At 54.5% G+C, this 12,500-nt stretch overlaps 1 protein-coding gene across 2 annotated transcripts in view; it reads right to left on the bottom strand.

The window, feature by feature from the left end:
* Positions 1-3,929: 3,929 nt before the first annotated feature.
* The window catches only part of LOC130380706 (major facilitator superfamily domain-containing protein 6-A-like), a 10,946-nt gene continuing 2,375 nt past the window's right edge, over positions 3,930-12,500 (bottom strand). For both annotated transcript variants that reach the window (XM_056588003.1, XM_056588002.1), the window contains exons 2-7: positions 11,600-12,500; positions 10,510-10,607; positions 8,941-9,102; positions 8,550-8,645; positions 7,853-8,121; positions 3,930-6,342 (exon numbers count right to left, since the gene is read on the bottom strand). The exon at positions 11,600-12,500 is cut by the window's right edge and continues 603 nt beyond it. In XM_056588003.1, coding sequence (XP_056443978.1) covers positions 6,127-6,342; positions 7,853-8,121; positions 8,550-8,645; positions 8,941-9,102; positions 10,510-10,607; positions 11,600-12,500 — 1,742 coding nt within the window. In that variant the 3' untranslated portion in view covers positions 3,930-6,126. The remainder of the gene's footprint in view (positions 6,343-7,852; positions 8,122-8,549; positions 8,646-8,940; positions 9,103-10,509; positions 10,608-11,599) is intronic.

Raw genomic sequence — 12,500 nt, 5'->3', positions numbered from 1 at the left:
TGTGTAGTGTGTGTTTATTGTGTGTGTATTGTGTGTTTATGGTGTGTGTGTGTGTGTGTGTGTGTGTGTGTGTGTGTGTGTGTGTGTGTGTGTGTGTGTGTGTGTGTGTGTGTGTGTGTGTGTGTGTGTCTGTGTGTCTGTTTGTAGTGTGTATCTATCCTTATTGTGTGTGTATTGTGTGTTTCATGTAGTGTGTGTTTGTGTTTAGTGTGCATTGTGTGTTTAGTATGTGTCTGTGTGTGTGGTCTGACCTGGTCCAGTCTAACCTCCACAATATCTACATGCTAGAGACTCTGCTATTATTATACTACTGCTGCTACTACTCCTAGATAGTACCATTCAAACTATTAGTTATATTAGTACTTCTACTTCTACCATTACTAGATGGTGCTATATGTTAGTACTTATGTTACTAGATAATACTCTTTGTAGATAGTAAAGAATCTCTCTCTCTCTCTCTCTCTGTCAGTCTCTCTGTCTCTCTGTCACTCTCTCTCCCTCTCTCTCTCTCTCTCTCTCTCTCTCTCTCTCTCTCTCTCATCTCTCTCTCTCTCTCTCTCTCTCTCTCTCTCTCTCTCTCTCTCTCTCTCTCTCTCTCTCTCTCTCTCTCTCTCTCTCTCTCTCAGCACATTTCAATGACACGCCCACGCCTGTCACCCCCCCCTCCCTGCTTACCCTCCCTCCCTCCTCTCCCTCTCCCTCACTCCCTCCCCTCACTCCCCTCCTCTCTCTCTCTCCCCCCTCCTCTCCCTCTCTCCCCCTCCCTCTCTCCCCTCTCTCCCCCCCTCCCTCCCCCCCTCCCTCCCTCCCCTCCCTCCCCTCTCTCCCCTAAAAAGAAGAAAGGTGTGTTCCTAAAAAGAGGAATTATAAAGTAAGAATATAAAAAAGAATATTCTAAGATAAATGTAAGATACAATATAATAATATAAATATACAACCAAAGATTACAGACCACGGCCAGCTGTGTCTCCGAATAATATAAATATATATTAAATATGATATAGCCTATCCATAAATATATAAAATATTAATATTAAAAATTACATATATATAAATATATAAAACATAAATAAATGAATCATGATGGATAGTATCATTAGTATAAGTATGAGTTCATATGCAGAGCAGCCTGGCTCACTGAAACTATAACATTTGTCCTGTGTTAACGTGAAACCATATCTTAATGTCATCTCCCGCACGCGACACAGAACGGCCGGTGAGGATCAGAGGAATGGACGTCCACCTCCTCTCTCTCTCTCTGTCTCTCTCTCTCTCTCTCTCTCTCTCTCTCTCTCTCTCTCTCTCTCTCATCTCTCTCTCCTCTCCTCTCTTCTCCTCTCTCTCTTTCTCTCTCTCTCTCTCTCTCTCTCTCTCTCTCCTCCTCTCTCCCCCCTCCTCTCTCTCACCTCTTCTCCTCTGAAGGTGTGTGTCCCACCAATTACTGCGCATGAGTGAACACACCTTAGTGGTGTGTGTGTGTGTGTGTGTGTGTGTGTGTGTGTGTTGGCAGCACCGTCCACAGTGGGAGGATGTGAGGGCTTGGCGGCTGATGCGCGTGCGTGTGTGCGTGGGCGTGGTGTGTGCGTGTGTGCGTGGGCGTGGTGTGTGCGTGTGTGCGTGGGCGTTCAGGGCAGATATGTGTGTGGGAGCGAGAGCGAGAGCGTAGGCGGTGTGAAACTTTACGGAGGAGACGAAGAGGACACACACACCATACAAAGACACACACACCATACAAAGACACACGCATATACACACATACAAACCACACAACGATAAACACTCATACACACAAAGACACATACACACATGTGCACACAGACACACACACACACACACTATACAAAGAGACAAACACACACACACACACACACGTACACACCATACACACAAACTCACACACAGAAACATACACACACACACTATACAAAGAGACAAACACACACTCAGAAACATACACACCATACACACAAACTCACAATGAGGTCACAGCTGATCAGATATTGATATTATTGGTTCAATCTTCCAGGTGTTTGATTATGCAGCGAGGGGAGTACTTTACCCAGAAGACCCTGCTGGAATTATGCTGCTGCACTACACAGAAGCACACACACACACACACACACACACACACACGCACAAGCACAGTCACCCACAACCACATGCATACGCACACACAACCACCCACACACACATGCTGATGTCGGATTGCACCCACACATTTTTACACTCATAGTCTTGTAATAAGTCTTGTGCGTTTGTGTGTTTATAACTGTATTGGTGTGTGTTGTGTATCTTCACTGTGATACACTGCTCTGTCCTAGCCTGATGCTAACACGCCTGGTACCGCTCTGTCCTAGCCTGATGCTAACACACCTGGTACCGCTCTGTCCTAGCCTGATGCTAACACGCCTGGTACCGCTCTGTCCTAGCCTAATGCTAACACACCCGGTACCTCTCTGTCCTAGCCTGATGCTAACACACCCGGTACCTCTCTGTCCTAGCCTGATGCTAACACACCCGGTACCTCTCTGTCCTAGCCTGATGCTAACACACCCGGTACCTCTCTGTCCTAGCCTGATGCTAACACACCTGGTACCGCTCTGTCCTAGCCTGATGCTAACACACCTGGTACCGCTCTGTCCTAGCCTGATGCTAACTAACCTGGTACCTCTCTGTCCTAGCCTGATGCTAACACACCTGGTACCGCTATGTCCTCATTATTGTTAGCATGATGCTAACACAATTGGTACCTCTCTGTCCTAGCCTGATGCTAACACACCTGTCACCTCTATCCTAGAATGATGCTAACACACCTGGTACCTCTCTTTCCTAGCATGATGCTAACACACCTGGTACCTCTCTGTCCTAGCATGATGCTAACACACCTGGTACCTCTCTGTCCTCCTATAGTTAGCCTGATGCTAACACATCTGGTACCTCTCTGTCCTCCTTGTGGTTAGCATGAAGCTAACACACCTGGTACTGCTCTGTTCTTACTGTTAGCATGATGCTAACACACCTGGTACCTCTCTGTCCTAGCATGATGCTAACACACCTGGTACTTCTCTGTCCTCCTTACTGTTAGCCTGATGCTTACACACCTGGTACCTCTGTCCTCCTTATTGTTAGCATGATGCTAACACACCTGGTACCTCTCTGTCCTAGCCTGATGCTAACACACCTGGTACCTCTCTGTCCTCCTTATTGTTAGCATGATGCTAACACACCTGGTACCTCTCTGTCCTCCTTATTGTTAGCATGATGCTAACACACCTGGTACCGCTCTGTCATAGCCTGATGCTAACACACCTGGTACCTCTCTGTCCTCCTTATTGTTAGCATGATGCTAACACACCTGGTACCTCTCTGTCCTCCTTATTGTTAGCATGATGCTAACACACCTGGTACCTCTCTGTCCTAGCCTGATGCTGACACACCTGGTGCCTCTCTGTCCTCCTTATTGTTAGCAGGATGCTGACACACCTGGTACCTCTCTGTCCTAGCCTGATGCTAACACAACTGGTACCTCTGCCCTAGCCTGATGCTAACCACCAACTCTAATGGGTAAAGTGGGTGAGTATTAGTACTAGTGCAGTATATTTAACTATAGTGTGTTTCTCAGCCTCTCCCCTCCCACACTTGGTTCACGGAATTGCGCTTCATGACCTCAATAAACATACACGCACACACGCACGCGCACACACACACACACACACACACACACACACACACACACACACACACACACACACACACACACACACACACACACACACACACACACACACACACACACACACACACACACACACACACACACACACACACACACACACACACACACACACACACAAACACCAAACACACTTTAACCAGTGCAACACTGCCACCTATCGGTGACATGACGACATGAAACCATTTCTGTCGCTTTGTGAAGACTTTAATTGAGGCACTTTGGGAATGCGCTGCGCTGTGAGGCAATGTTCCTCCAGAACGTGAACGTTACAGCTCTACAGAACCTGGCTGAGGAACCTTAAAAGGCTGAGGCTACATGTAACTCCAACTCTGACAAGGGATGTTAGTAGTAAACTGCTAACTACTAAACTACTAACAGACAAGTTATTAGTAAACTACTCAAATCTCAAATATCTCCAATATGCCAGCCATAAACTATTCCCTTTGCTTTCCATGTCCTTTAATGGTTGTCTGGTTCATGGTGTCCTGCCAAATGCTATTATGTCTGCTATGTTAGTGCATGTGCTTAAAGACATGGCCAGTAAGCTCAACAGAATTGACAATTATTGACCTATTGCATGAGCCAGTATCTTGCCTAAAGTACTGGAGAACATACTGTTAACAAAGATAGAAGAGTCCGTACTGACAATCCGTCTGGGTTCAATAGAAAGCATGGAGCTGACCGGTGTATCTATGCTCTTAAAGAGATTGTGTTCATGTACCCAAACCTGAATTCATCTGTATTCCTATTGATAGGTCAAAGGCTTTTGATAGAATTAATCATGAACAATTGTTTGTAAAGTTGATAGAGGTGCCCCTAAATCTTTTGTGAGAATGTTAGTGTTTTGGTATGCCCATCAAACGTTGCAGGTTAAGCGGGACAACGTTGTATCTGCTCCATTCTGTGTTCTCCTTGCCGGATTGCGGCAAGGAGGAATTTTGTCTCCCATTTAATTTAATGTTTATATGGATGAATTATCAGATCCTTATGGTCTTTGGGGCAACACTGGCGTGAATCATCGTATGTCTGCAGACGACCTGGTCGTGCCCTGTCTATATAGGGCTGGGATGCAGTAAAGGCTGAAGGCGTGCTCTCAGTATGGCCTTGATGGTGACGTAAGGTATAACGCTAAGGAAAGCCACGTAACGATAGTTAGGAACGCTGAGGACAGGAAATCAACTTCCCAATCTTTTATTTGTCAGACAGTCCTCTTGCTGTGTGTGAGGAAATTAAATACCCAGGTCATCAGGGCCCATGGGGGGGGGCCCATGAAAAATAAAAAAAACATGTCTGTAGAATTTTCTACGATCCCCCCCCCCCCCCCGTCAACACCGTTATATACTGCTCAATTGTGGTCTAACTAGAAGAAAAAGAGTATGCATAGACTCAGGGTAGCATACAACGAGGCACTGAGGTTGCCGCTTCCTGCCCCTAGGAGGCATGGTGCCAGCCTGTTTGTGTCCACTAGGGGGCATGGTGCCAGCCTGTTTGTTTCCACTAGGGGGCATGGTGCCAGCCTGTTTGTGTCCACTAGGGGGCATGGTGCCAGCCTGTTTGTGTCCACTAGGGGGCCGACCTGTGAGGCGCTCTTAAGACAGCTGATGATTAGCTTTATGTGGCGCCGGGACAAGTCAGAGAATGATTGAAGCCCTAGTCAGCCCTGTGAGAAGCTGCCAGAGATTCACTTCTGAGTTAAGACGGATTCGTGCAATAGCCTGTATATCCTATAGGGCGAGGCTGATATGCACATTTTATGTATTCTTGTAACTACTTTTTTTATACGGGTCAGAGGATTAAGGTCCTCACAGGTCAGAGGCTAAAGGTCCTCACAGGTCAGAGGATAAAGGTCCTCACAGGTCAGAGGATTAAGGTCCTCACAGGTCAGAGGATTAAGGTCCTCACAGGTCAGAGGATAAAGGTCCTCACAGGTCAGAGGCTAAAGGTCCTCACAGGTCAGAGGATAAAGGTCCTCATAGGTCAGAGGATAAAGGTCCTCACAGGTCAGAGCTGTCGGTGGATTAAGGTCCTCACAGAGCTGTTCTTGGTTGCCATGGATACGTCAACACCTTGGCTACCTGAGCCGATCAATACATTAGTAATACTAGAATCACAGTCCATGATCGGTGAGGCTGGCCACGCCTTGAGGGTCTTGTGGGGAAGGGGCGGAGTCACCCGGAGAAGGGGCGGATTCACTGGAAGGGGCGGAGTCATCAGGAGAAGGGGCGGAGTCATCAGGAGAAGGGGCGGAGTCACCAGTAGAAGGAGCGGAGTCACCTGGAGAAGGGGCGGAGTCACCAGGAGAAGGGGCGTGGTCATTCAGGGATGTCAATTGAAGCGGGGCCCGCGTGTGAATGGGTGTGGCCCTCAGATGAAGGGGCGGAGCCTGTGTGTTAATGGGCAGGGTCTTCAGGTGAAGGGGCGGGGCCAGTGTGTGGAGGGGCGGGGCCATCGGTTGGTGGGACAGGGCGTTCTGCAGGAGGGTCCGAGGGGGGGTCGTCCGAGGGGGGGTCGTCCGAGGGGGGGTCGTCCGAGGGGGCGGGGTCCGCCTGGCTCCCGTTACAGACGACCACAGCCTGGTAGTCCGGTGACGGGCCGTCGCTACACACCTGGGGAGCAGGACAACAGACGCCTGATTGGCTGAGAGCAGGAGAACAGACGCCTGATTGGCTGAGAGCAGGACAACAGACGCCTGATTGGCTGAGAGCAGGACAACAGACGCCTGATTGGCTGAGAGCAGGACAACAGACGCCTGATTGGCTGAGAGCAGGACAACAGACGCCTGATTGGCTGAGAGCCGACCGATCCGACCGGAGGTCGACACAGAGAAACACAACGTGAGACGGCAGGCCGGCGCACAAACACACACACAGAGACGCACACACACACAGACACGCACACACACAGACAAAGACGCACACACACACACGCAGATAAACGGACACACACGCACACACAAACGGACACACACACACACAAACAGACACACACAGACACGTACGCAGGAACGGACACACACGCACACAGAAACGGACACACATAAACATGCACACGAACGGACATGCACGCACACGCATGCACACGCACAAGCACAGAGTGACGCACCACACACACACACGGATGTGAGTGGGTGTGTCCGCATGCAGGGGGCGGGGGCGGGGGGAGGGGGAGGGGGGAGAGGTCACCCAGCGGGGGGGGGGGGGGCTCACCTCTCTTCACAGGGCGGCCGGTGAACCACAGCCAATAGGAAAGCAGAAGGACGCAGAGGTTATTGGAGCAACACAGGCCAGAGTCACAGCAGCAGGGTTAGTGGGAGTGGCTCTACCCACCCGCTACAGGAAGTCCTTACATGGACCAGCGGCCGCTGGGGGGGCTGAGTAGGTGCAGCAGAAAGCCCTACCCGGCGTCGTGATGCTACCTAGCTTGGTGATGCTACATGTCCAGCCCCTCCTCCTCCTCCTCCCCCCTTTAGCCCCTCCTCCTGTACCTGTGGGGGCGTGGTGTCGCGGGCCCCTTGTAGTCCCTCCCCAAGCCCCCTGTAGCCCCTCCTCCTGTACCTGAAGGGGCGTGGTCTCACAGTCCCCCGGGTCCAGCCCCTGCTCCTCCCCCCTGTAGCCCCTCCCCTACCCCCCTGTAGGGGCGTGGTCTCGCGGGCCCCCTGTAGCCCCTCCCCTACCCCCCTGTAGGGGCGTGGTCTCGCGGGCCCCCTGTAGCCCCTCCCCTACCCCCCTTAGGGGCGTGGTCTCGCGGGCCCCCTGTAGCCCCTCCCCTACCCCCCTGTAGGGGCGTGGTCTCGCGGGCCCCCTGTAGCCCCTCCCCTACCCCCCTGTAGGGGCGTGGTCTCGTGGGCCCCCTGTAGCCCCTCCCCTACCTCCCTGTAGGGGCGTGGTCTCGCGGGCCCCCTGTAGCCCCTCCCCTACCCCCCTTAGGGGCGTGGTCTCGCGGGCCCCCTGTAGCCCCTCCCCTACCCCCCTGTAGGGGCGTGGTCTCGTGGGCCCCCTGTAGCCCCTCCCCTACCTCCCTGTAGGGGCGTGGTCTCGCGGGCCCCCTGTAGCCCCTCCCCTACCCCCCTGTAGGGGCGTGGTCTCGCGGGCCCCCTGTAGCCCCTCCCCTACCCACCTGTAGGGGCGTGGTCTCGCGGCCCCCCGGGTCCAGCGCCACCAGCTGGTGGACCTGCAGCAGGGCGAACACCATGTTGACCCAGGGCCCCCCCGACAGCGCCCAGGCCGGCCGCCAGGCGTCCTCCTGCTGCTCCTGGTGCTTGGTCTTCCTCATGGGCAGGACGGAGGAGGAAGAGGAGGAGGAGGAGGAGCTCTGGACCAGGTCAATGGTCGCTATGGGAACCGGGCTGGACGGAACCGGGACGTTCTCCTTCAGCATCTTATCCTCTGGGGGAGGAGGAGCAGAGAGGAGGAGGAGGAGGAGGAGGAGCAGAGAGGAGGAGGAGGAGGAGCAGAGAGGAGGAGGAGGCGGAGGAGGAGGAGGAGGAGGAGGAGGAGGAGGAGGAGGAGGAGAAGCAGAGAGGAGGAGGAGGAGGAGGAGGAGGGGCAGAGAGGAGGAGGAGGAGGAGGGGCAGAGAGGAGGAGGAGGAGGAGAGGAGGGGCAGAGAGGAGGGGGAGGAGGGGGAGGAGGAGGAGGAGGAGCAGAGAGGTGGAGGAGATTTCATGATCTCTGTTTCAGGGCACAAGAACACAACAATACGTAGGAGAAAGGACTGCAGAGGAGGAGGAGGAGGAGGAGGAGGAGGAGGAGGAGGAGGAGGAGGAGGAGGAGGAGGAGGAGGAGGAGCAGGGTAAAGGATGTGAGGCTCTCCTACCGTTCTCCTCCTCTCTGGTCAGACACTGGATGAGGGCGAAGATGAGGAGGATGACCAGGGAGGTCATCCCTATCCCCCTGAAGGTCTCTGCAGCGCCTACTCACACACACACACACACACACACACACACACACACACACACACACACACACACACACACACACACACACACACACACACACACACACACACACACACACACACACACACACACACACGTAAAGTTACAATGACAGCACTATCTGACCTCTATCCCTCGAACCCCTAACCCTCTGACCTCTAAGCCCCTGACCCTCTGACCTCTAACCCTCTGACCCCCTGACCCCCTGACCCTCTGACCCCTGACCCTCTGACCCCCTGACCCTACAGCAGTGCGTCGGGGTCTCCGTACCGAAGTAGTTGACCAGCAGCCCCCCCACCATGGCCCCACAGCCGCGGCCCAGCCCCAGGTGCAGCCCCTGCAGGATGCCCTGGGCCGAGGTCCGCAGGGCGGGGGGCACGGCCGCGCTCAGGAAGGAGATACAGGCCGCCCACACCGAGGCGTGGGTCACTCCTACCGCACGCAGGGAGAGAACCACACACACACACACACACACACACACACACACACACACACACACACACACACACACACACACACACACACACACACACACACACACACACACACACACACACACACACACACACACACACACACACACAGGGTCAGTAACAACCTTACAGAACATACAAAGCCCATCAGGGGGTTAATGCCCAGGTCCCAGGATCTCCACTCCTCAGTCTGGAGCCGAGACGGGTCTGGACTGAGGAGGGGTGGGTCGTGGTCCAGACCGGTCTGGACCGGTCTGGACCACGACCCACCCCTCCTCAGTCCAGACTGAGAACAGTCACACCGTCAGCCTCCCCGCCTCTGTGGGCGTGTGGGCGTGGCCGTGGACGCCTCCCCTCCGTGTGGGCGTGGCCGTCTCAGAGCCCCGCCCAGGGGGAGGAGCCCAAGGTGCTGTCGCCATGGTAACCCAGGGTGCAGCAGACGGCCGAGGTGGTTGTTGGTACAGGGAGTGTCTGATGGAACACGCCCTGTCCGGCATCCGCCATCATAACACCCTGGAGGAACACCTGGGCCCAACTCACCCCTTACCTAACCCTAACTCATCCCTAACCTAACCCTAACTCATCCCTAACCTAACCCTAACTCCAACTAACCCCTAACCTAACCCTAACTCTGTCTAACTAACCCCTAACCTAACCCTAACTGTGTCTAACTAACCCCTAACCTAACCCTAACTCATCCCTAACCTAACCCTAACTCCAACTAACCCCTAACCTAACCCTAACTCTGTCTAACTAACCCCTAACCTAACCCTAATTCACCCCTGACCTAACCCTAACTCCAACTAACCCCTAACCTAACCCTAACTCTGTCTAACTAACCCCTAACCTAACCCTAACTCATCCCTAACCTAACCCTAACTCCAACTAACCCCTAACCTAACCCTAACTCTGTCTAACTAACCCCTAACCTAACCCTAACTCACCCCTGACCTAACCCTAACTCCAACTAACCCCTAACCTAACCCTAACTCTGTCTAACTAACCCCTATCCTAACCCTAACTCTGTCTAACTAACCCCTAACCTAACCCTAACAAACCCCAAACCTAACCCTACACCATACTATCCCCAAGCCCCTCACCCTAACCAGCCATCACCCTAACCAGCCCGTCCCCTAACCAGCCCTGACCCTAACCAGCCCTAACCAGCCCTGACCCAACCCAGCCCTGACCCGAACCAGCCCTCATCCTAACTAGCCCTGACCCTAACCAGCCCTCACCCTAACCAGCCCTCACCCTAACCAGCCCTCATCCTAACTAGCCCTCACCCTAACCAGCCCTCACCCTAACCAGCCCTCACCCTAACCAGCCCTCACCCTAACCAGCCCGTCCCCGAGTCCCGGCTCACCTTGCAGCACCTCCATTGGCAGGACGATCCAGGCGTTCTCCAGGTAGGAGATGTAGAGGTAGCGGGCCGTGTTGCACGCCAGGCCGATGTACAGGACCCTGGAACACAGTACTGGTTACCTCCCAGTACCACTGGTTACCTCCCAGTACCACTGGTTGCCTCCCAGTACCACTGGTTGCCTCCCAGTACCACTGGTTGCCTCCCAGTACCAATGGTTACCTCCCAGTACCACTGGTTACCTCCCAGTACCACTGGTTGCCTCCCAGTACCACTGGTTGCCTCCCAGTACCACTGGTTGCCTCCCAGTACCAATGGTTACTTCCCAGTACCACTGGTTACCTCCCAGTACCACTGGTTACCTCCCAGTACCACTGGTTGCCTCCCAGTACCAATGGTTACCTCCCAGTCGGTCATGAGATACAGTATAACTGGTCATGCAAATGAGCAGTCTGCCATCGCCAAGCCTAGTGTAGTACAAACAGTAGAGCAGACACTAATGTACACAAAGAATTACACACTATGATGTACACAGAGAGCTACACACAACTAACGTACACACACTACACTGTAAACACAGTATGACCCACTATAACCTACACAGTACTCACAGTACTACCACCTGCAACTCAGACAGTAAGCCAGTAAGCCTACAGTAGAGCTACCTCTGTTAGCTCTACTGCGTGCTATCTCACACCACTGTTATCTCTACTGTGGGCTAGCTCTGTTAGCTCTACTGCTTGCTATCTCAAACCACTGTTATCTCAACTGTGGGCTACCACCGTTAGCTCTGTTAGCTCTACTGTGGGCTATCTTCCAGCACTGCTAGCTCTGTTAGCTCTACTGTGGGCTAGCTCTGTTAGCTCTACTGTGGGCTAGCTCTGTTAGCTCTACTGTGGGCTACCTCCCACCACTGTTAGCTCTACTGTGTGCTAGCTCTGTTAGCTCTACTGTGGGCTACCTCCCATCACTGTTAGCTCTGTTAGCTCTACTGTGTGCTAGCTCTGTTAGCTCTACTGTGGGCTAGCTCCGTTAGCTCTACTGTGTGCTAACAGAGCCAGGGGACCGAGTCGGTCGCGGTGCGGCGGCCCACCTGATGTGTCCCACCAGCTCGATGAACTTGTGGCTGGTGAAGTAGGCGGCCAGCTCCGACACGTGGCTGAGCACGGAGCACACACCGAACAGCGTGGTGGTCCCCTGCAGGTCCTCCAGGTGCCAGTAGAGGAAGGTGAACACGAAGCCGTAGCCGAAGCCCATGAACCAGGCCACGAACAGCACCGAGCTGTAGCGCACGCTGCAGAGCAGCCGCAGCAGGTCGCTGTAGTGGAACTCTGTCTGCTCTGCCCCCGGGCCGCCAGGCCCCGCCCCCTTCTCCTCCTCCGCCGCCGCCGCCGCCGCCCTGGCCTCCTCGGGCACCGCCCCCCCGGGCTCCACCTTCTCGAAGTAGAACTGCGTGGCCACGACGAAGGCCAGCCCCATCAGCACGCCGAACATGATGAAGGCGATCTGGTAGTTGCGCACCACGGGCACCTCGCAGCCCAGCCCGTCCACCGACACCGTCAGGTGGGTGTGGTCGATCCAGATGCCGACCAATAGCATGGCCAGGCCCCAGCCCAGCGAGCCCCACATGCGCTGGAGGCCGTAGCGGTCGCGGGCGCGGCCCAGGTTCTGCAGCGTCACCGTGTCCACGATGGTGACGGCCGGCGCACTGAAGAACTCCCCGAAGATCACCACCAGCAGGATGATCAGGAAGATCCGCTCCACCTGCTCCCCGTCGTAGATGATCAGGTAGCGGGGCGGGGGCCCGGGGCCCGCGGTCCCGGGGGGCCGGGGGGCCGGGGTGGTGACAGAGGAGGCGGTGGTGCTGCTGCTGTTCAGGGCGAGCTCCGTGCCGTTGTCGGACGTGCCGTTCAGGTCCGGGCTCCGCTGGACCCTCCGGCGCCCCTGGCCGTGTTCCAGGGGCCCCGAGGGCCCCTGGAACACGGCCAGGTGGG

This window comes from Gadus chalcogrammus, chromosome 4 (genome assembly GCF_026213295.1).
Source record: "Gadus chalcogrammus isolate NIFS_2021 chromosome 4, NIFS_Gcha_1.0, whole genome shotgun sequence".
NCBI lineage: Eukaryota > Metazoa > Chordata > Actinopteri > Gadiformes > Gadidae > Gadus > Gadus chalcogrammus.
The sequence above is the reverse complement of the archived record's forward strand: the minus strand, read 5'-3'. Positions and strand labels throughout refer to the sequence as shown.